General features: G+C 44.4%; 1 protein-coding gene across 1 annotated transcript in view; it reads left to right on the top strand.

Annotated features, from left to right (window-relative positions):
• Nucleotides 1-25116, top strand: part of qrsl1 (glutaminyl-tRNA amidotransferase subunit QRSL1) — a 61150-nt gene that overhangs the window by 7291 nt on the left and 28743 nt on the right. The window contains exons 2-4 of the mRNA XM_038799244.1: nucleotides 11374-11533; nucleotides 17037-17135; nucleotides 21732-21828. Of these exons, the coding sequence (XP_038655172.1) occupies nucleotides 11374-11533; nucleotides 17037-17135; nucleotides 21732-21828 (356 nt within the window). The remainder of the gene's footprint in view (nucleotides 1-11373; nucleotides 11534-17036; nucleotides 17136-21731; nucleotides 21829-25116) is intronic.

Here is a 25116-nt window from a genome sequence, read left to right as displayed (position 1 = left end):
AAGGGGAGGGGGGAAAGGGGACGGGTGAGGGGGGGAGGGGAGGGGGGAGAGGGGAAGGGGAGGGGAAAAGGGGAAGGGGAGGGGGAGGGGGGGAGAGGGGAAGGGGAGGGGGAGGGGGGAAAGGGAAGGGGAGGGGGGGGGGGAAGGGGAGGGGGGGAAGGGGAGGGGGGAAGGGGAAAGGGAAGGGGAGGGGGGGGAAGGGGAGGGGGGGAGGAGGGGAAAGGGAAGGGGAGGGGGGCAAGGGAAGGGGGGAAAGGGAAGGGGAGGGGGGAGGGAAGGGGGGGAAAGGAAGGGGAGGGGGGAAAGGGGAGGGGGAAATGGAAGGGGGGAAGGGGAGGGGAAGAAGGGAAGGGGAGGGGGAAAGGGGGAGGGGGGGAAAGGGAGGGGGAAGGGGAGGGGGGGAAAGGGAAGGGGAGGGGGGAAGGGAGGGGGGGAAAGTGAGAGGGGAGGGGGGAAGGGGAGGGGAGGGGGGAAGGGGGGGGGTGGGTTGAATGTGAAGGGAAGGGGAGGGGGGAAAGGGGAAGGGGAGGGGGGCGAGGGGTGGGAAGGGAGGGGGGAAAGGGGAGGATGGAAAGGGGAGGGGAGGGGGGAAATGGAAGGGAGGGGGGGGAGGGGGAAGGGGAGGGGGTAAGGGAAGGGGAGGTGGGGAAAGGGAAGGGGAGGGGGGAAGGGGAGGGGGGGAAGGGAAGGGGAGGGTGGGAAAGGGAAGGGGGGGGGGGAAGGGGAGGGGGGAAAGTGGAGGGGGGGAAAGGGGAGGGGGGGAAAGGGAGGAGGGAAGGGGTGAGGGGGAAAGGGGGGTGGGTGGGGGGGAGGGGGGGAAAGGGAAGGGAAGGGGAGGGGGGAAGGGTAGGGCAGGGGGGAAAGGGAAGGGGAGAGGGGGGAAAGGGAAGGGGAGGGTGGGAAAGGGAAGGGGAGGGGGGGAAAGGGAGGGGGAGGGGGAAAGGGAGGGGGAGGGGAAAGGGGAGGGGAAAGGGGAGGGGGGAAGGGAAGGGGGGAAGGGAAGGGGGGAAAGGGAGGGGAGGGGGGGAAAGGGGAGGGGGGAAAGGGGAGGGGAGGGGGGAAGGGAAGGGGGGAAGGGAAGGGGGGGGAAAGGGGAGGGGGGAAGGGAAGGGGAGGGGGGAAAGGGGAGGGGGAAAGGGGGGTGTTTAGGGGGATAGTGTTTAAGTTAATTTGCTTATTGTTAATTTATTTTGTTGTTTATTGGGGGGGGGGGGGGGGTTGTTATATGCGTTGTTACGGGTGCCGGGGGTGTTTATCAATATTATTGTTATTGTTTTGTTGATATATATATTTTTTTAAATTCCAATAAAAATTATTTAAAAAAAATAAATAACATAATATAATAATAAAGGTATGGAAGGTTACAGGCGGGTATAGAAGGATACAGGCGGTTTGTCTAGATAGGACACATGATTGGCGCAGGCTTGGAGGGCCGAAGGATCTGTTTCTGTGCTGTGTTATTTGTTCTTTGTATATCTGCTCTCATCTAATTATGGCCTTTTCCAACAAACCTATCTTTAATTGCTCCACCATGGCTTGCACCTCCTACCATGCTTTCTTTCTTTTAGACACTCCTTAAAACCTAACTCCAGAGAGCAGGGCCCAGGCAGCTGATGAGCAAGTCAATGATGGGGTGAAAGGAAGCAGATGTAAAAGAGGTCACACTTTCTCAAATAACTCCCTCTCTTCAACCGAGGATTCCCACCCGAACTGAAATGAAAATCGCTTATTGTCACAAGTAGGCTTCAAATGAAGTTACTGTGAAAAGCCCCTAGTCGCCACATTCCGGCGCCTGTTCGGGGAGGCTGGTATGGGAATTGAACCATACTGCTGTCTTGCCTTGGTCTGCTATAAAAGCCAGCTATTTAGCCCTGTGCTAAACCAACGCAGCTTGGTTGACAGGCTCCTCCACCATGTCCATGCACGTGCTCATATCCCTTCCAGGAACCATGATAGGACTCCTCTTGTTGTCACCTCCCACCTCACCAACCTCCGTATTCAACAAATTATCCTCTGCCATTTTCACCAGGTCCTGCACCACCAACCACATGTTCCTCTGCCCTCCCCTGTCAGCATTCCGAAGGGACTGTTCCTTCCACAACAAGAGAAGTGGAGCTTCTAGTCAAGAGGAAGAAGGAAGCTTACTTAAGGTTGAGGAAGCAAGGATCTGGCACGGCTCTAGGGGGTTACAAGGTAGCCTGGAAGGAACTCAAAAATGGACTTAGGAGAGCCAGAAGGGGGCATGAAAAAGCCCTGGCGGAAAGGATTAGGGAAGACCCCTCGGGGCTGGTTTAGCACAGTGGGCTAAATAGCTGGCTTGTAAAGCAGACCGAGGCCAGGAACGCGGGTTCAATTCCCATACAGCCTCCCCGAGCAGGCGCCGGAATGTGGCGACCAGGGACTTTTCATAGTAACTTCATTAAAGTCTACTTGTGACAATAAGCTATTCTCATTTCATCTATTTCATTTTCATTTCATTTCAAGGCGTTCTACACTTATGCGAGAAATAAGAGGATGATCGGAGTGAGAGTACAGCTGATCAGGGATAGTAGAGGGAACTTGTGCCGAGAGTCTGAGGAGGGAGGGAGGCCCTAAATGAATATTTTGCTTCAGTGTTCACTAGAGAGAGGGACCTTGTTGCTCCCGAGAACAGCGTGAACCAGGTTAATAGGCTCGAACAGGTTGATATTAAGTAGGAAGATGTGCTGGAAATTTTGATAAACATCAGGATAAATAAGTCCCCTGGGCCAGACGGGATATACCCAAGGTTACTACGGGAAGCGAGGGAGGAGATTGGTGTGCCGTTGGCGATGATCTTTGCGTCCTCGCTCTCCACTGGAGTAGTACCGGATGATTGGAGGTAGGCGAATGTTGTTCCCCTATTCAAGAAAGGGAATAGGGAAATCCCTGGGAATTACAGACCCATCAGTCTTAGTCTGTGGTGAGCAAAATACTGGAAAGGATCCTGAGAGATAGGATTCATGATTTATTGAAAAAAATAGTTTGATTAAAGATAGTCAGCATGGCTTTATATGGGGCAGGTGAAGCCTCACAAGCCTGATTGAATTATTTGAGGATGTGACGAGACACATTGATGAAGGTCGGGCAGTGGATGTGGTGTATATGGATTTCATTAAGGCATTTTTACATAGTTGTACATAGAATTTACAGTGCAGAAGGAGGCCATTCGGCCCATCGAGTCTGCACCGGCTCCTGGAAAGAGCACCCTACCCAAGGTTAACACCTCCACCCTATCCCCATAACCCAGTAACCCCACCCAACACTAAGGGCAATTTTGGACACTATGGGCAATTTATCATGGCCAATCCACTTAACCTGCACATCTTTGGACTGTGGGAGGAAACCGGAGCACAGGGAGGAAACCCATGCACACACGGGGAGGATGTGCGGACTCCGCACAGACAGTGACCCAAGCCGGAATCGAACCTGGGACCCTGGAGCTGTGAAGCGATTGTGTTATCCACAATGCTACCGTGTTGCCCCTTTGATGAGGTTTGATGAGGTTCCCCATTGTAGGCTCATTCACAAAGTTAGGGGGCATGGGATACAGGGAAATTTGGCTGTCTGGATACAGAATTGTCTGGCCGAAAGGAGACAGTGAGTGATAGTGGATGGAAAGTATTCCGCCTGGAGGTCAGTGATCAGTGGTGTCCGCAGGGATCTGTTCTGGGACCTCTGCTCTTTGTGGTTTTTATAAATGACTTGGGTGAGGAAGTGGAAAGATGGGTTAGTAAGTTTGCCGATGACACAAAGGTTGGTGGAGTTGTTGATCGTGTCGAGGGCTGTTGCAGTTTACAACAAGGCATTGACAGGATGCAGAGCTGGGCTGAAACATGGCAGATGGAGTTCAACCTAGATAAATGTGAAGTGATTCATTTTGGAAGGTCGAATTTGAATGTTGAATACAGGGTTAAAGGCAGGATTTTTGGAAGTGTGGAGGAACAGAGGGATCTTTGGGTCCACGAACATAGATCCCTCAAAGTTGCCACCCAGGTTGATAGGCGTGTTAGAGGGCATATGGTGTGTTGGCTTTCATCAACAGGAGGATTGAGTTTAAGAGCCATGAGGTTTTGCTGCAGCTTTATAAAACCCTGGTTAGACCACGCTTGGAATATTGTGTCCAGTTCTGGTTGCCTCATTATAGGAAGGATGTGGATTCTTTGGAGAGAGTGCAGAGGAGATTTACCAGGATGCTCCCTGGACTGGAGGGCATGTCTAATGAAGAAAGGTTGAGAGAGCTAGGGATTTTCTCACTGGAGAGAAAAAGGAAGAGAGGTAACTTGATAGAGGTGTACAAGGTGATGAGAGGCATGGATAGAGTGGATAGCCAGAGATGTTTCCTCAGGGCGGAAATGGCTGTCACGAAGGCACATAATCTTAAGGTGATTGGAGGAAGGTATAGCTGAGATGTCAGAGGTAATTTCTTTACATAGTGAGTGGTGGGTGCGTGGAATGCCCTGCCAACGTATGGGTGCGTGGAATGCCCTACCAACGTGTACGTTAGGTTGATCTTAGATTAGGTTAAATGGTCGGCCCAACATCATGGGCCGAAGGGCCTGTACTGTGTTGTATTGTTCTATCCTTAGTACACCTCTCCCTTCCCTGCAGTACCTTTCCATGCAAGCACAGGAGATGTAACACCTTCATCGCCTCCCTTCTCACCATCCAGGGCCCCAAACAGTGATTCCCTTGCAGTGATTCAGTGTTGCTCAGCGCAAACTGGTGGAACAGAACCTAATCTTCCGATTGGGCATGTTACAGCCTTCCGGACTTAACATTGAGTTCAACAACTTCAGACTGTGAACTCTTCCACCTTCACCTTCACCCCATTTTTATATCTATCAATTTATTTTCATTTCTTCCATTGATCTGTTTTTCCCTTATCATTGACGCCTCCTCCCTCCACTCCACTTGAGCCATTTCTTCCCTGTGCCTAGTTTCTCTTTGACACACTGTTCACCTTTGTTCTGTCATTCACATATCATTATGATTCAATGATCCAATTCAGCCACTAATTCTATTTTGTTCAGATCATCTTTGATATCTGTGATAAAATGAATAAACTCCAATTTCAGAATAAAGTTAATTATGGAATGAGGGCGTCTTAGTTTTACCTGAAAACTAGAATTCCTAACATAAGATGATCGGCATATAAGTACTTTTTGAGTTAAAACCATTCATGAGGTGGCAATGCCGACGTTGGACCAGGGTGGGCACAGTAAGAAGTCTTCCAACACCAGGTTAACTTTCAGCAGGTTTATTTGGAGTCACTAGCTTTCGGAACAATGAAGCAGCTACGCTCGGAAAGCTAGTGATTCCAAATAAACCTGTTTGACTTTAACCTGGTGTTGTAAAACCATTAAAGGCAGTGGAGCTAATGATTGGGCATTTAAATTTGTGATCCATGTAGATTTCTGATTTTACATGTTCTGGTACTTTACTATAGAACATAATAGAGAGAGGACAGAATTATAACCAAGGGTTTTTTTGGTGATGGCAAAAGTTTTGTGAAATGAATTGACAACCCTGTTGCTTTCTAATGCCAGGGCTATCTTTTTTAGGCAAATGGACTGGTAAAGCATGAGTATAACAGATTGTGTGAGCTCTGATCCAAGGGCTGGGAAGTATTGCTGGACTGGAGAACTGTTTAGCTTATTGTTTTTAAAGAAATACAAAACTAGCCTGCTGGGAATTGAGGATGTGTTAACATTCTGTACATTGTGATGGCCTTTGACATGGAAGCAGTCAATTAACAAAAAAATGTAATTTCTCTAAATGTCTGTGGAATTTGCAATTGGTTTTTGAGACGACTTTTAAGAGTTTGTAAAGGGATTAATTAAATTTTCTTGAATAACAAGAAATACAATTCCATACGACCTGACTATCTGGAAGAAGTACCAATTGGTAAAAGGTGACATATGAAAGCTGTGTGGTCAGACAGAAAGGAGAGCTGAGTAAAGGGAGACCAGACAAGGCACAATTATAAGTAGCTTTTAAAAAATTAATTTACGGGATATAGGTGTCAATGGTTGGGCCAGCATTTATTGCTCATCCCTACTTGCCATTGAGAAGGTGGTGATGAGTTGCCTTCTTGAGCCACTGCAGTTCCTGAGGTGTAGGTACACCCAGAGTGCTGTTAAAATGGGATTTCCAGGACATTGCCCCAGCAACAGTGAAGGAACAGCGATATATTTCCAAGTTGGGGTGGTGACTGACTTGGAGGGAAACCTGCAGGTGGTGGGGTTCCCAGGTATTTGCTGCTTTGTCCTTCTAGATGGTAGTGGTTGTGGATTTGAAAGGGTCTGCCTAAGGAATCTTGGCCAGTTACTGCAGTGCATCTTGTAGATGGTGTACATGGCTACCACTGTTCGTCGGTGGTGAATTTTTGTGGAAGGGGTAGCAATCAAGTGGGCTGCTTTGTCCTGATGTCGAGCTTCTTGAGTGTTGTTGGAGCTGCACATATTCAGGCAAGTGGAGAGTATTCCATTACACTCCTGACTTGTGCCTTGTAGATGGTGGACAAGCTTCGGGGCGTCAGGACGTGAGTTACTAAACGTAGGATTCCTAGTCCCTAACCTATTTTTGTCGTCTTAATATGGCTTGTCCAGTTCAGTTTCTGGTCAATGGTAACCCCAGGATGTTGGTAATGGGGGGAATCAGTGATGATAATGCCATTGAATGTCATAGGGAGATGGTTAGATTCTCTCTTATTGGAGATGGTCATTGCCTGGCACTTATGTGGCTCAAATGTTACTTGCCACTTCCCAGTCCAGGATATTGGCCAGATTGTTCTACATTTGGACAGGGATTGATTGTTTCAGAATCTGAGGAGTTGTGAATGGTGCTAAACATTGTGCTGTCATCCGCAAACATCCCCATTTCTGGCCTATGATGGAAGGGAGGTCATTGATGAAATAGCTGAAGATAGTTGGGCCTAGGGGACTACCCTGAGGAACCCCTGCAGTGATCTCCTGGAGTTGAGATGATTAACCTCCAACCACCACAACCATCTTCCTTTGTGCTAGGTATGACTCCATTCAGTGGAGACTTTTCCCCCTGATTCCCATTGACTCCAGTTTAGCTAGGGCTCCTTGATGCCATAATTGGTAAAATGCTGCCTTGATGTCAAGTCCAGTAACTCTCACCTCACCTCTGGCATTCAGCTCTTTTGAATTAAAGCTGTAATGAGGTCAGGAGCTGAATGACCCTGGTGTAACCCAAACAAGAGTATCCGTGAGCAGGTTATTGCTGAGTAAGTGCTGCTTGATAGCACTCCTTCTGTCACTTTATTGATGATTGGGAGTAGACTGATGGGGTGGTAATTGTCCGGGATGGACCTGACCTGGGCAAGTTTTCCATATTGCTGGTTAGATGCCAGTGTTGGAGCTGTTCTGGAACAGCTTGGCGGAGGACGCAGCTAGTTCTGGAGGACAAGTCTTCAGTACTATCGTCAGAATGGTGTCAGGGCCGTAATAATATGCAATGCCTTCAACCGTTTATTGATATCACATGGAGTGAATAGAATTGGCTGCAGACTGACATCTGTGATGCTGGGACCTCTGTTGGACACCAAGATGCATCATCCACTCGGTACTTCTGGCTGAAGATTGTTGCGAATGCTTCAGTCTTCACTTTTGCTCTAATGTGCTGGGCTCCTCCATCATTGAAGATGGGGGTAGTTGTGGAGTCTCCTCCTCCACTGAGTTTTTAAATTGTCCTCCACCATTCATGACTGGATGTGACAAAACTACAGAGCTTGGACTATTGACTATGCAATTGCTTAATTCTATTCGTCACATGCTGCTTATGCTGTTTGGCCCAAGAATTCCTGTGTTATATTTTCACCAGGTTGACACCTTATTTTTCAGAATGCCTGGTGCTGTTTCTGGCATGCCGTCCTGCACTCTTCATTCACCCATGGTGGATCACCTGGCTTGGTGCTGATGGTGGAATGGGAGAAATGCCAGGCCATGTGTTTACAGATTGTGGTTGAGTATGGATGCTCACTCTTGAGTTGCTAAGTTGCTGTCCCATTTAGCATGGTGGTAGCACCACACAACATGATGAGAATGGGATTTCATCTCCATGAGGACTGTGCAGTGGTCCATTCACCCCTCTAGTTGGTTTCCTCACCACATGCTGCAGACCCAGTCTAGCAGCTATATCCTTTAGTCAGCTTAGTCTGTAGTGATGATACCGAGCCACTCTTGGTGATGGCTTTGAAGTCCCCTACCCAGAGTACATTCTGCGACCTTCTCACCCTCTGTGCTTCCTCGGGGCGTGTTCAACATGGAGGAAAACTGATTCATCAGCTGTTGGGACTGTACATGGTAATCAGCAGGAACTTTCGTTACCTTTATCTGACCTGATGCCTGGAGACTTACTGAGTTCCAGAGTCAATATAGAGGACTCCTAGGCAACACCATCCCAAATGTATACCACTGTGCTGCCACCTCTGCTGGGTCTGTCCTGCCAGTGAGATGGGACTTACCCAGGAATGGTGATAGTGGTGTCTGGGACACTGTCTGTAAGGTATAATTCTGTGAGTATGACTGTGTCAGGCTGTTTCTTGACTAGTCTGGGAAAGCTCTCCTAATTTTGGCACAGGCCCCCAAATGTTAGCAAGGCGGACTTTGCAGGGTCGACACGGCTGCGTTTGCTGTTGTCATTTCTGGTGCTTTGGTCGATGCCGGCTGGTCCATCTGGTTTCATTCCTTGTTAATGTCATTGTAGAGGTTTGGTAAAACTGATGGCTTGCTAGGCCATTTCAGAGGACGTATAAGAGTCATCCGAACATACAAAATAGGACCAGAAGTAGGCCATTCAGCCCCTCGAGCCTGCTCCGTCATTCGAAGAGATCATGGTTTGTAGGGCAGCTCGGTGGCGCAGTGGGTTAGCACTGCAGCCTCAATGCGCCGAGGTCCCAGGTCGATCCCGGCTCTGGGTCACTGTCCGTGTGGAGTTTGCACATTCTCCCCGTGTTTGCGTGGGTTTCTCCCACACAACCCAAAGATGTGCAGGGTAGGTGGATTGGCCACGCTAAATTGTCCCTTAATTGGCAAAAATGAATTGGGTACTCTAAATTTATAAAAAGAAAATCATTGTTTGTACTTCGAATTCCACATTCCCATCTTCTCCCGATAACCTTTCATTCTCTTGCCGAACAAGAATCTATCTAGCTCCATCTTAAATGTATTCAATGACCCCCGGCCCAACACCTTCTGAGACAGAGAGTTCCAAAGCCCACAACCCTCCGAGAGAAAACAATTCCCCTCATCGCTGTCCTAAAAACGTTTGTCAATTTTAAAACGGTGCCCCCTAGTTCGGGACTCACCCACAAGAGGAAACATCCTTTCCATATCAACCACATTGCTGTGCATCTGGAGCCACATGTAGACATGAATCAAATACAGGTAAATGGGACAGAACGCCAAAGTCAGGGTTATCCTGGGGTTTGTGACTCAGACAGCGTACTGCTGCTGTTGCAGTTTTGTCGTTCGGGTGACAACAGCTCGCATAGCATATGGCTGAATGTGACTTAAAAGGTCAACCTAAAGTGCAACACCCTATGAGACCCTATGCTCCAAAGGCTGAGTTAGAAACACTGAAGGTACACATACTACACATGGGGAGTGATGTGGGTGCTCGTGGCTTTGTAAGACTTGGCTTTGTTACATTGACTATTTAAAGTGAAATTTACCTTTTCATCTGAAGTATCATTTCCCATTGATTCATATTTACTTTACATTGGTTCTGATTCATGTATGGGCGGCACGATAGCACAATGGTTAGCAATGTTGCTTCACAGCAACAGGGTCCCGAGTTCGATTCCTGCTTGGATCACTGTGCGGAGTCTGCATGTTCTCCCCTTGTCTGCGTGGGTTTCCTCTGGGAGCTCCGGTTTCCTCCCACAAGTCCCGAAAGACGTGCTTGTTAGGTGAATTGGGCATTCTGAATTCTCCCTCTGTGTACCCGAACAGGTGCCGAATGTGGTGACTAGGGGCTATTCACAGTAACGTCATTGCAGTGTTAATGTAAGCCTACTTGTGACAATAATAATAAAGATTATTATTAAAACAAAAGTTGCAAAAGCTCAATTTCTTGTTTGAGCTTCATTCTGTAAATTTGCTTATTTTGGTTTTTGGTTCCCCCATGGGAATCGTATCAACATACAGTATATTGGTATTTAAAATTTGCTGCTCATTGTAATGTAATAAACTGAACAGAGTCAGCCACTTTCAACAAAGAAACATGAGCTCAAAAATCAGAAAACACAGCTGACCAAGAATATCATTGTGGAAGGACTACTTATGTAAGGTCTTCAACCTGTTGGTGATTAGCTCCATTCAGTCAAAAAGAGAGCTGACCTATTTTTTCTTGCAGAAAGATGTAGTAATCTCAAGTATGGGATTTAATAGTGATAAATTGCACGGACTGCTTGGGATTTGGACAAGTGCTCAGAGGGAATTGCCTGCAACACTGGCTCATTAGAAAGGTATTGATGTGCTGGAGAAATTGAGAAAGACTGCAGAAAGCTGCAGCACACAGGGATTTGGGGGACCTTGAGCACAAATCACTAAAAGTTACCACAAAAGTTCAGCAAAGTAATTTGGGAGGGCAAATAGAATGTTGGCCTTTATTTTAAAGGGAATGGAGTATAAAAATAGGGAAGTCCTGCTAAAAGTATACAAGGCATTAACTAGACCTGGAAAACTGTGAACAGTTTTGGTCCCCTTATCTAAGGAAATATATACCGTCAATGGAGGCATTCCAGAGAAGGTTCACTAGGTTGATCCCAGGTATCGAGCTATTTTCTTATGAAGAGAGTTTGAGTAGGTTGGGTCTGTACTCATTGGAGTTTACAAGAAATAAAGGTGACCTTATTGAAACACATAGGTATCTCAGGTGTTTGAATTTGTAGATGCGAAAGGATGTTTCCTCTCGTGGGAGAGTCAAGGACCAGAGGACATAATCTCAGAGTATGGGGTCGCCCATTCAAGACAGCGATGAGGAGGAATTTCTCCTTGGAATGTAGTGAATCTATGGAATTCTTTACTGCAGAGAGGTGTGGAGGCTGGGTGGTTGATTATGCTGAAGGTTGCGATAGACACATTTTAAATCAGTAATGGAATTAAGGGTTGTGGGGATAAGGCAGCAAAGCGTTGAGGCTTACATCAGATCAGTCATGATCTTGCCGAATGGAGGAGCAGGCTCAATAGGCCGAGGGCTCTACTTCCGCTCCTACGCCTAATGGTCTTATGGAAAGCCGTTTCCTATCCTACAGATACTTACATGTGAGGTTGTCCGTATTCTTTTCAGCCTAATAACATGAAACCTTTGTTAAAATTATAGGTAACGCAAGCTTTAAGAGAAGGTCGAATCAGTCCAACCGAGCTGTGCCAAAGATGTGTCTCTCTAATCAGGAACACATCATTCTTGAATGCCTATATCACTGTCCCTGAGGAGCTTGCCATGAAACAGGCTAGAGCAGCAGAGAAAAGGTTGCAAACAGGTGACGTTGAACTTTATCATGGTCTATTTCTAAAATTTTGGAGTAACCTGATTACATGATTTTATTTCTAATTGGGCTACACAGCATTTTAACCTTTCTAAATGTACTTATTTATTCTATGAAATTACTTGTTCATTTTTGGATTGATGCAATCTTACTTTTCTATTTGTCTTCCATAAATAATGGCAGATGACAGGATGAAAAGTTTGTGTTTGTTTTGCTGAAAATAGCAACTCGCTGTCCTTTTTCCCTCTCAAATTACTAGATAACTACCCATTGAGGTAATGCTCCATTACCTCAGAGGCCTACGGTAAACACAAATTAAGTGCAGAAAGATTAGACATAGATTTGATTAAAAACAACTAGCTTTCATTTATTCTACATCTTTTATGGTCTCCCCAATAAATTATTTTTGAAATATACTCATTGTTTTGGAGGAAAGTAAAGCAGACCCTGGAACAACAATGGAATAAATGAGCCGATAGTCTAATTTGGGTGATGTTGGGTGAGAGAGAAGTGTTGGCCAGAATAGCCAGAAGCATTCCCAACCCCTCTACAACTGAAACCATTAATCTGTTATGTCCTTTGGAAGAAGGGAACAGAAGGGGCCTTAGTTTAATGCCTCATGAGAAAGACCGGAACTTTTAAAGATGTCGCAGGTTCATACTACCGCACTTGAAGTTAAAAGCAAATTCAAATTACTGCATTCTAATCTCTTTATGTGCCACTATCAGCACCCTTCTTAACCTTAATCACCTCAGTAAGCAGTCTTTCAACACCAGGTTAAAGTCCAACTGGTTTGTTTCGAATCACTGGCTTTCGGAGCACAGCTCACCTGAGGAAGGAGCTGCGCTCTGAAAGCTAGTGATTCGAAACAAACCTGTTGGGCTTTAACCTGGTGTTGTAAGACTTCTTACTCCAGTGCTTATCCCAGTCCAACGCCGACATCTCCACATCTTAATCACCCTCATTTAAATCCCTTTTGTCTTTCTGTCCACTCCATCTTTGTCAATCACCACCTATCACTGGCCTCCTATCCAGTCCACTGCTCCACAACCCCTCCACAACAGTATAAATCTGACCGTATTTCCAGTTCTGACAAAGAGTCATCTGTGGTGATTGTGTATCAGTGTAGATGCAATACAACTGAGCAAGCACTAGAGGGAGCACGGGAGAGCTATAAATACAGAGGAACAGGAAGTGAGGACACACTTCACAGAAGGGGGAATTGGTAGCAGGACATAGGCAAGCAGCATTGAGGTAACTGTAAGTTAAGCACTGAAGACAGAACAAACTCACAATAAAGCATCTACTTCAACTTTGAGACTATGAGCTTTATTAAGACACAAGGATCAACACATGGTACCAGCAGTGGCTTCAGACGCTTACTACAAGAGTACTCAAGGAAAAGCAGACACAGAAAGACCAAAATGACAAGGAAAATTCCTACCGGACATTCGACTTGGGAAGACCTCGCGTATTCGATGAGGTGGGTTGGAACCCCACCTCAGCTGAACATAACTGGTAATGTCTGGAAAATATTTAAACAAGTGTTCGATATATATATCATAGCTAATGATTTAGCAGCAGCCTCAGACGAAATGAAAATAGCACTGCCCATCGCAGGACATGAAGCTAGAGAAGTATATAATGGCTTTAAATACTCGAAAGATGAAGACAGCAACAACTTAGAAATAATACTAAAAAAAATTGAAGAGTACTGTATGGAATTTGAACAACACTGTATGCTCAGAGGCCAAACTGCACAGGGACTGAGTGATGCAAAACTCAAACAATCACTATCAGAAAAGAAAGGGTTCAGTCTAGAAATCGCGAGTGAAAAGTCCAGATCGAAAGGAAAAAGTAACTTGAACTTTTCACAAAGACAAAACGCTGAAATCCAGTTCAGATCAAAAGGAAAAAGTAACTTGAACTTTTCACAAAGACAAAATGCTGAAATCCAGTTCAGATCAAAAGGAAAAAGTAACTTGAACTTTTCACAAAGACAAAACGCTCAAATCCAGTTCAGATCAAAAGGAAAAAGTAACTTGAACTTCTCACAAAGAGAAAACGCTGAGATCCACTGTAAAATGGCGTCGGAGCACATTTCAGAGTATCTGGGGAACAAAGGACGAAAATCTGCGTCTGCGCATGTGCAGGAAACACAAGACACGCATGCGCAGTTACAATCAGCCATTTTGCGCATGCGCAGTTTAAAAAAAAAGTTTTGGTCGCGGATCGTTATGCGCATGCGCAAGACACGCATGCCCAGTTTCAAGGAACGATTGCACTATTTGAAGATGGTTATGCGCATGCCGCGCATGCGCAGTGGACACAAAATCGCACAGTAAAGGAAGGCCGATTTGCGCATGCGCAATCGATTCCTACGCATGACGTCACGAGCGTCATGGCGTCTGAGGACCCGGGACATGCCCACTTAAAAGGGAAATGCCCGAAAATTAAAAACAAGATACTTAAAGCTGTAAAACCCAATTTTCTTACCTCAAAAGACAGAAAAACGCCTGAACTTACACCAGCAGTTGAAAATAACTCTCTCGACACCCTGGAACAAGCAATCTGCACCACCCAAAGTGAAGAAAACAAAAACAATTCCAAAACAAAAAAAGATGAAGAAAACGATAGCAAATCCGAAACAAAAAAAGATGATTTGTTTTTTGAACAGTACTACTCAGACATTGCTGAGTTATTCGGATATGCTGATCACAACATCAGCAACACGGTCTTAAAGCTCAACACGACTCTACTCATGGTAGCCGAATCCAACACCATGGTGCCATGGCAGATCGTCGATACATTGGATGACAGCAATACCCAAGACTAAGACGACGCCACACAGAGAGCACAGAAAGACTCCACAGAGAGAGCGATGACTGGCTCCGCAGAGAGTGATGAAAGACTCCACAAAGAGAGTGACGCGAGCCTCCACAGACAGCTCGTTGAAAGACTCCAAAATGGAAGCAAGCAAACACCCCCTAGCGAACACCATGCATGAACAAGATCATGAAGGGCAACCTACCGTATCTGAGCAACCGCAAGCAAACTATGAAAGTCTACCAAGCTCACATAATCAAGAAGAAGACAATGTAAATCTACCCACTGCATGCGAAAACAGTGACAAGTGATCACACTCGACATACAGGAGGTGCAGGATCACAGCGAGACTGACAGTTCTCAGCTTGTCTGTACAGAAGCACAGAGTAGGGCCACCCAAGAGTCCAGAGAGACCACGTCAATAGAAACCATGAAGATTTTGACTCCAGAAGTGGAGCACCAAGAGTCCACAGAGACCACGTCAATAGAAATCGTGAAGATTTTGACTCCAGAAGAGGAGCACCAAGACCAACAAGAAAATTAAATCGTGAAGAATTTGACTCCAAAAGAGGAGCACCAAGAAAGCAAAGAAGAGGAATCAAATCCACCACAAATGACTGATGTCACCAACATCAATGCAACATCAGATCATTCTCTAGACCAGGGGTGGGCAAACTTTTCCGTGCAAGGGCCACATTCAGAAATTCACAATTTTAAAGGGCCGCATAGTATATTAAGTAAAATAATTACTTCACCCGGTTATGATTCTGGGCGCCTCATATAGAACATAGAACAGTACAGCACAGAACAGGCCCTTCGGCCCTCGACGTTGTGCCGAGCAATGATCACCCTACTTAAGTCAACGTATCCACCCTATACCAGTAAGTAACCCAACAGCCCCCCCATTAACCTTAAAAAAAAATTAAAAATTAAAAAAAAAATTGTTTTTTTTTTAATGACTTGGTGGGCCGCATAAAGACCTTTGGCGGGCCGCATGCGGCCCGCGGGCCGTAGTTTGCCCACCCCTGCTCTAGACGAAACGTTCACTGTAACAGATACCACAAAGGACACTCACATCAATAACTGTGACAATGACTCAAATTATCCACAAGGGACACTCATTGAGCACAACAAGAAAAACAAAAACCACAAGAAGCACTGCAAAAATAAGAACAACAGCAACAACAAAAACTACAAGAAGAACAACAAAGACAACAAGAAGCATAACAAAGACAACAACAAGCACGACAAGACCCAAGACAGAAACGACAAAAACAGCAACAAGAGCGACAACGAAAACAACAAAGACAGAAACAACAACAATGAAACTACAACTTGTAAAAAATGGTACAACTCTGCACATGAAGGACAATGCCACAGCAAACTGCAAAACAATGACAAGACTACAAGCATGCCATGGGATGACAACGAATCTCACAAACTCACATCTGCTCCAGAACAAGCAAGCACACCAGCTTTCAAGGCAGATGACACACTAAATCGATACCACAAGCACAGAAAAAAGTCCATGTCAGTCAACATCAGTGGTTCGACCATTCAAACACCTCGGGATGACGTATTTGTTACTTAAAATAACAAGAACACCGACAATATTCACAACGGAGTTGCAATATCAATATCACCACGTCAACAACGAAAAAGAAAAAACTCAATGAACAAATTCATCAAGTTTGGACTCGTAAATGTTTTTATGAAGATTGGACTCATAAATATAAATTGGCTTTGTAAAATATGCAATAGCACCATCACTTGTATAGATAGACATATCGTAAGTAATCTAACTGTTTTGTACAATTTTCTTTAACAATGTCCAGAAAATATGTAAAGAACAAAGGGGGGATGTGGTGATTGTATATCAGTGTAGATGCAATACAACTGAGCAAGCACTAGAGGGAGCACGGGAGAGCTATAAATACAGAGGAACAGGAAGTGAGGACACACTTCACAGGGGGAATTGGCAGCAGGACATAGGCAAGCAGCATTGAGGTAACTGTAAGTTAAGCACTGAAGACAGAACAAACTCACAATAAAGCATCTACTTCAACTTTGAGACTACGAGCTTTATTAAGACACGAGGATCAACACATATCCAGTCCACTGCTCCACAACCCCTCCACAACAGTATAAATCTGACCGTATTTCCAGTTCTGACAAAGAGTCATCCAGACTCGAAACATTAGATCCTTTCTTTCTCCACAGATGCTGTCAGACCAGCTGCGACTATCCAGTATTTTCTGTTTTTGTTGTCGCCCCCTGGAGTTGAGGCCATAATCCTCCATCCTTCTGGGTAGAGAGCAAGGAGAACTCTCAATTGAACTAGCCTTTCATTTATTAAATCTGCATTTTTTGTGTTTGATTCAAATTGTTTGAGAAAAATTGAGATAATCTGATTTGGGAATGTTAATAGGATTAAACTGGCATGTACTTTAGAATATCCTCCTTTTCCATCCTGGAAAAAAAATAGTATTTTAAATTAATTAATTCAAATAGATTTGTTTTAATGCCCACATATGATTCTGCAGCCAGTCACAAAGACAGTAATGTGCTTCCAGTCTCTGGTGTTCTGTAAAGAACCACAAGGACGTACATGGCAGCTACCCAGCTATCTTGAATTATTATGTATTAACATTTTTCCTTTGTATTCATCTAGGAAAATCTCTAGGTCCTTTAGATGGGGTTCCAGTTGCTGTTAAGGATAACTTCAGCACAGCTGGTATTGAGACCACATGTGCATCACATATGTTAAAAGGTAAAGGTTTCTTTTTAAACAAGTTAGCTTAATTTGAAGCAAATAAATGAATTTTGGAAATGATAATATCAGTCCACCTATTTTAATATTCCTGCGCTGTACTCTGTCTCTGCTAAACATTCTGTGTGAGTGAATATGTTCTATTCGAGACTCGTGCCTTGAGAGTTACTGAATCACATTGCCGTATCACATTGTGGTTTCATTTGTCAAATGTTCCTCTGACAACCGCCTGGTCTCCATAAATTGCATTTCATTCAGAATATACTAGCCTAGCATTTCCACCCACGCACGTCCCTCAGCTCTTTCTGCAACATTTCAGGGTTTTTTTCAATCCATAAATTTGGGAATGAGTTATATTTAGGTGTTGTGCTTTATAAGCCAGATTTTAACCCATACCAAACCTACCAATGGCTTTCCCCCTCTCTAACAGGCATACTGTTTTGGATACTGTTGGGGGGGGGGAGGGGAGGATAGTCTATCAGGGAAAAACAACAGCAGCCAGAACAGAGGCACCACAACTGGCTCTGTTGTTCAGCAGGGGAAAGCAAAGTGCAGGAGAGCGATAGTTATAGGGGACTCTATAGTAAGGGGCACAGATTGGCGCGTCTGTGGAAATGAAAGAGACTCCAGGATGGTGTTTTGCCTGCCAGGGTCCAGGATGTCTCTGAATGAACACAGGAAATCCTGAAGTGGGGGTGAACAGCCAGACGCCGTAGTACACATAGGTACTAACGACACAAGCAGGAAGAGCGATGGAGTCCTGCAGGAGTTCAGGGAGTTGGGCAGTAAGCTAAAAAGCAGGACCTCGAGGGTTATAATCTCAGGATTACTCCCTGTGCCATGTGCTGGTGAGGCTAGAAATAGGAGGATAGTGCAGCTAAACACGTCGCTAAGCCAGTGGTGTAGGAGGGGAAGGGTTTCAGATTTCTGCACCATTGGGATCTCTTCCGGGGCAGGTGGGACCTGTACAAGAAGGACGGGTTGCATCTAAACTCGAGGGCCACCAACATCTTGGCTGGGAGGTTTTGCAGTGTCAATCGGGAGGATTCAAACAAGTATGGCAGGGGGTGGGAACGAGAGCGACAAAGAGCAAAAATGTTAGCTCAGAAAGAAATATATTATTTTTCCCTGATTTTGTTGTGAGGAGGGAAATGAGACTGAGAGAAGCGACTGTTATTTGCTTGTTTGTTTCTTAAATGAAGGAACATAACAATTTGAACTTGTTACCAAGAGTTTCGGAATCTGCTTTTGGAAAGATTAGAAAAGGACATGTTTTTGCGTGTGAAAAAGATATAATAGCCAGCTCAGAACACAAGGTGTGCTATTGTCAATATCCCAGAGTTAAGCTTCCATAAAGTTAGATATTGAGCAGTATTGACATACTCCTGAACAGAAGACACTCGGACCACTCTTCCCAAGAGAAGATCTGGCATATGGTTCACACCCTTGACAAGCCCCCTGTGACCCCACAAATTAACTTCATGATCATTGTCCTCGCCTACAGATTGCTGTGTGATTTGCCTGACTCTCCCTTGGAAATTTCTATTTGTACATCCCTCTATATGCTCTCAGCTCCTGCAACCAACTTACTGCTTGCTCTAACTGTTCATCACTCTCACACTCCTTGATGCTCTTTTAACTGCAATGCCCGTGCTCTGTGGAAATCCCACTACTGCTTCGACTGCTATCTTTTTCCTTGTTTAAGTAACCTCCTAAAATCTTTCTTTTCAGCCATGTCCTCCTAACTTGCTTCTCCTTTGCATTTTCCTACTGTTTCCCACAATCCCTTTAAATGGTTTGAGACTTATTTCCATTCGGATATCTCACAAATAGAAATGGTATTTTTGTTGCTAAGTGCAAGTAGAAACCACGCTGCTTGTTCCTTTTAGTTTGTGAGATTGCGAGGTCGTAGCTCATTTTGAATTTCCAGCTGTTGGCATTTACCTCTTAATGGCATTGTTCACAAGTGTAATTTTTAATTTAGCCCATTTCTTTTCAGTGAGTGCAACCTCTAGGAGCTGCACTAAATGAGATCCTCAAGTACAGGAGCATGAGTCTGTCCCTGTGGTCTGTTAATGGGTGGTACTGAGCAAAGGCTAGATTCATCTCTTGTGCAGAAGAGTTATTACCAGTGTTGCTTCTGAACATGCCCCGATGGAATGACATCGACAGAAGCTCGGGATTGTCAGTGGCAATTATGTGCAATCATGGCAGGCCTGAGAAGGAGGGTTGAAAATATGCTGAAAAATAGAGGGGGCCAGCGACCTGCCCGAAAGGAAAAATCTCTGCCCACCCACCCCTACATGCCAAGGTGCAGTTATACAGCTGCAGACAGCCTTTCAATATGTCCAAAAAGCTAACATTGCTCCATTATGAGCTAAAAATTTGGGAGAGGGAAGCACTGCAGCTGAACTTGGTCTTGTCCATGTCTGCCCATACAGCATGTTCAATTATGATTCCCTGTTCTAACCCTGGCTATCCCTCCTCTTCATGCACTTCCACCTGCTAAGCCTCGGATGCAAAGGTCAGTTACAATGCTTCCTCGTTACCCTGGCTGTGATCAACTAACTCAGTGCGGATCTGACAATCAAACCTGAACACTCTTCATGGATTATGACTCACCACACTATGCAATTATCCACTGGAAAAAAAGCTGTGTTTTTATCCTTTTTTAACATCAGTAAAGAGTTTTTTTTAAAAACAGTGAATCTATTAACCTTTTCTGTAATTTGCCACTTTTATCTATCACATGCAGGTAGCTAACAATTTGGGAAAATTTCAGACTTATTAAAAAATGTGTCCAGCGTACTGTAATAACTGAATGTTGGAATGATTACATCAGGCCAGCAGGCTAATTGGCCCTTTGTGTCCCTGAAGGTTCTCTCTTCCCCATTGCCCAACACATTGTCTAACACAGTTTGCCCTGCTGATACTTATCCAGTTTTCTTTGTAAGCCATAATTGGATCTGCGCCCATCATAAACTCAGGCACCGCATTCCAGATTCTAACCACTCACTGTATAACAAAGTTTTCCCTTATTTTACCATTGGTTCTTTTGTCATTCACTGTCACTTTGGAGATATTTAGTATCTCAACTACCTCCTCTTTCACTGACTTTAGCAGCATCTTATTCATTGGTAAAGACAGATTCAACATACTCAAATAGAACCTCAGTCGTGCCCCCTGGCTCCATGTTGGATCTGTTTTTTATTCCCCAATGGGCCCCACTCCTCATCTTCCTGCCCTTTTACTAGTTTTATGCTCATGAAAGAATTTTGGATTCCCTTTTACATTAGTTCCGGTAACATACTCATTTTCTTGTATACTATATCTAGTCATTCATAACATCTCAATCATTGCCACAGTCACAACGCTTACAAAGCCAGAATGTAAGTCATTCTGGTGGAGCTTATGATATACTACAAAATATAAAGTTTAAATGTATAAAATCATATTGCTTGCAAAGGATACACAGAAGTTAGAAGCAGGAGGAGGCCACTCACCCATTTGAACCATTCATTATGATCATGGCTGATCATCAAGTTCAATACCCTGATCCCGCCTCCCCCCCATATTCCCTGATCCCTTTAGCCCCAAGAGCTATATCTAATTCCTTCTTGAAAATACACAATGTTTTGGCCTCAACTACTTTCTGTGATAGCGATTTCCACAGATTCACCACTCACTGGGTGTCGCGTCACCTCAGTGCTGAAAGGTTTACCCCTTATCCTCAACGTCTAATCCTGTTAGAATTTAGTAAGTTTCTATAAACTAGTACATTATCCATGGGGAAGCAGTAGCGTAGTGGTAGTGTCACTGAACTAATAATCCAGAGTCACTCTCTGGGGACTCGGGTAAGAATCCCGCCATGGCAGATGGTGAAATGTGAATTCAATTAAAAAAACAAATCTGCAATTAAAATTAAAAGTCAAATGATGACCATGAAACCATTGTCGATTATCTGGTTCACTAATGTCCTTTAGGGAAGGAAATCTGTCGTCCTTACCTGGTCTGGCCTACATGTGACTCCACCCCCACAGTAATGTGTTTAACTCTTAAATGCCCACAGAGATGGGCAATAAATGCTGACCCAGCCAGCGACGCCCGCAACCCGCGAATACATTTTTAAAAATTGCAAATAATCTAATGTATAATGAATGTTCAACTTAAGTACCATGCTATTCCTCAAGAAAAGCTATTAAAGCTTGCCTGTCGAATAGAGCTGGTTTAACAGCATTCTGCTTGCTGACTTGTTTTACATTTGTCACCATAAGATCAGTAAACTGGACTATCCCCTGTTATAGTCGCTCCAATGAAATTATTCCATTAATTGAAGGAGCTACATTATATTTGTTTTCCACACAACTTAAACATTGTTTTAAATTTCAATACAGTGGATGTAAATTTCAAAAATCGTCCAAGAACTGGTCAAATGCCAGATTCCCACAGAAGTGTTCACACTAGTGAGTTTCAGATGGGAGGGAAAAGCAACCATTCTGAAAAAGATTCTCTCGTGACAAATGTTTTGACTGTCTCATTCTGGTTTGTTGCCGGGGCCCCATGATGTATCTAATGAGATTATCCTATTGGTTCTAGGCTATGTTCCTCCTTTTAATGCCACAGTAGTCCAAAGATTCCTGGACCAAGGTGCTGTACTTATGGGAAAGACCAATCTTGATGAATTTGCAATGGGGTAAGAAAATTTCACACATCAAGTTACCTGAAGCAGACTCTTTCTGGATGTGTTTACAGTACAGTACACTAAAGGCACGCATCACGCTATCAAAACTTTATAAAAAGAAAGCCAGCTACAGGTTAATTATTGTGGCTAGGGTGAGTTTGCACATTAACCTGCAGCTAGAAATTTGCAAGGACTTTATTGAAATAGGATTTACAAGCGGTCTATAAACATGTCTCACTAACTGATTAATCAGCAGCAGTCACTTGCACTGTGGCCGTAAAATGGCAGACGTGGCTCACAGTTAAAGCCTATTACTAGGCGGAGGACTCCTAACTACCTGTGAGCAATGTTTCTGGCAGCATCTTTGGAGAGAGAAACAGAGTTAACATTTCGAGTTCAATATAGCTCTTCTTCAGAACTGGATTACTAGCTCAGTAACAATACCACTGCGCCACCCCCTCCCCCTGTATGAGGAATGGGGTTGAGGTAGAAGCACAGTACTGAAATATCCTTGTCTGGTTTGGCCAAATCCACAGTATAGTGTTCAATTCTGGTTGTATAGTGTTCAATTCTGGTCGCCACATTACAAGAAGGATGTGGAGGCTTTAGAGAGGGTGCAGAAGAGATTTACCAAGATGTTGCCTGGTATGGAGGGCATTAGCAATGAGGAGAGGTTGAATAAACTTGGTTTGTTCTCACTGGATCAACGGAGGTTGAGGGATGACCTGATGGAGGTCTACAAAATTATGAGGGGCATTGACAGAGTGGATAGTCAGAGGCTTTTTCCCAGGGTAGAGGGGTCAATTACTCGGGGGCATAGGTTTAAGGTGGCGAGGGGCAAGGTTTAGAGGAGATGTACGAGGCAAGTTTTTTTACACAGAGGGTAGTGGGTGCCTGGAACTCGCTGCTGGAGGAGGTGGTGGAAGCAGGGACGATAGTGATGTTTAAGGGGCATCTTGACAAATACATGAATAGGTTGGGAATAGAGGGTATGGACCCCGGAAGTGTAGATGATTTTAGTTTAGACGGCAGCATGGGCGGCACAGGCTTGGAGGGCCGAATGGCCAGTTCCTGTGCTGTACTTTTCTTTGTTCTTTGAATGGCAAAGTAGGCTCGAGCACCCATCTACTCCTCCTTTTTCTTATGTTGTTAATATGCCTTACGAAGAGACTATATGTTAACTTGCATTGACCTTTTTTTGGGAATATTACCTTTTTTTCTTATTTGGAATATTAGCCAACATCATCCATTCTGGGGAGGCGGTGGCGTAGTGGGATTGTCACTGTGAACTAGTGAACCAAAAATCCAGGGTAATGCTCTGGGGACCCAGGTTCAAATCCAACCACTGCAGATGGTGAAATTTGAATTCAATAGAAATCTGGAATTAAAAATCTAATGACGACCATGAAACCATTGCCGATCACTTATGTCCTTTTAGGGAAGGAAATCTGCCATCCTTGCCTGGTCTGGCCAAATCCACAACAATGTGGTTGAATCTTAACTGCTCCCTCAAGGGCAATTAGGGATGGGCAATAAATGCTCTGAAGGTCTCCAGGAGCAGAGACACTACACATTTCACCCCCAATCCGGGTTTGAAGTCCAGGTGAGAAATGTGCAGTTTGAGACTTTGGTAAGTATAAAGGGGTAGAGTGGCAATTCAATGCTGATTGCTGCTCCATGGAAGTTCTTACTCAGACTTGTTCAGTAAAGTTTAGAATCTCAGAAATGTCGACAGAAACTTTTATACTCTATTAATTAGCGCACAAGTGCAGCAGGTAATCAGGAAGGCTAATGAAATGTTGGCCATTATTTCAAGGGGTTTGGATTATAAGAACAGGGAAGCCTTGCTGCAACTGTACAAGGTACTGGTGAGACCACATCTGGAGCACTGTGAGCAGCTTTAGACCCCTTATTTAAAGAAAGATAGTTCATTGGAGGCAGTTCAGAGAAAGTTCACTCGGATGATCTCCGATATGGAGGGATTGTCTTCTGAGAAAAGGTTAAACACGTTGAACTCAGCTCATTGGAATTTAGAATAATGAGAGGTGAACATATAGAATTCTTAAGGGGATTGGCAGGGCAAATGCTGAGAGGATATTTATTCTCATGGGAGAGTCTAGGACCAGAGGGCATAGTCTCAGAATGATGGGGTGCCCATCTTAGACTGAGATGAGGAGGAATTTCTTCTTTCAGAGAGCTGTGGGGGCAGAAACCTTGTGTTAGTTTGAGGCTGAGGCAGATCGATTCTTAATCAGTGAGGGAATCGGAGGTTACGTGGAATAAATAGGTTTAAGGTGCGAGGGGCACCTTAGATGCATCACGGGGCCCCGTTTACTGGTGACGTTCAATTTTCCTTGAAGAAATCGATGAACGGTTGCCATCTCCGGGCGAAGCCATGAATTGATCCTCTCAAGGCGAACTTGATTTTTTTCCAGGCTGAGAAACCCTGGCATATCGCTGGCCCACACTCCTGACTACTTGTCCTCCAAGTTCCTCGATCCCAGCAAAATCTGTCTCCCGGCCACCAGCGAGGATGTTGAAGACTGCCCTTGTGTTAATGTATTCTCCTATACACTTAACTAGGCTGAAATTTGCACTACACTTCTCGGGTGCGAAATTTTATTTGGTTTCTATTGATTATAAAAAGAGTAAATTTTCTTGTGTTACAAAATCAAATGTTCTCAATACAAGCCCCTGCCTGCATTAGGCTTTACTTGAGATGATTATTTTTAGTAACTTACAAAACGACTTGAATTCAAAATATAACAGCAGTAACGGTTTCTTTGCTCTGAGCAAACAGCTGCGCAGATTGGAAGTTGAAACAGGAAATATGAAATGAAGATAGTAGGTAGCTAGACAAACAGTATAGGATGATTCTAGAATGGAAAATGGTCGCCTGAACTACTATCTTTAAGGAATTTGTTATCAGCCTAAGTCAATCTATTTCTACCCCTGTAACATGCTAATTGGTTTGGGTGAGTTTTTAATACATTTGATTCGCTGATTGGGTTGTCAGTCTTCAATGTGCAACATTATCCCGTTGAACTTTAACGTTAACATAAATGTTGCATCTGAAATTCTTAAATGTGTGTTGGAATGCAAACTCTGCTCTTATCATTGGACTGGTATGTGCTGAAACCCACAATTCCTTTTTTTGAACAATGGAGAACTCGTATGAACTAAAATGTCAATCTGACCTCCAGTAGAAATGTTGCATTATGCTTTTAGCCCTGCAAATTGTTGCTAATGTTGTGCCTTATTTTTGCAAGCTATGTGCTTTGAAAACTGTACAGTTTTATA

The sequence above is a fragment of the Scyliorhinus canicula genome, chromosome 6 (genome assembly GCF_902713615.1).
Source record: "Scyliorhinus canicula chromosome 6, sScyCan1.1, whole genome shotgun sequence".
In the NCBI taxonomy this organism is placed as follows: Eukaryota; Metazoa; Chordata; class Chondrichthyes; order Carcharhiniformes; family Scyliorhinidae; genus Scyliorhinus; species Scyliorhinus canicula.
This window is presented reverse-complemented; position numbering and strand designations above follow the sequence as displayed.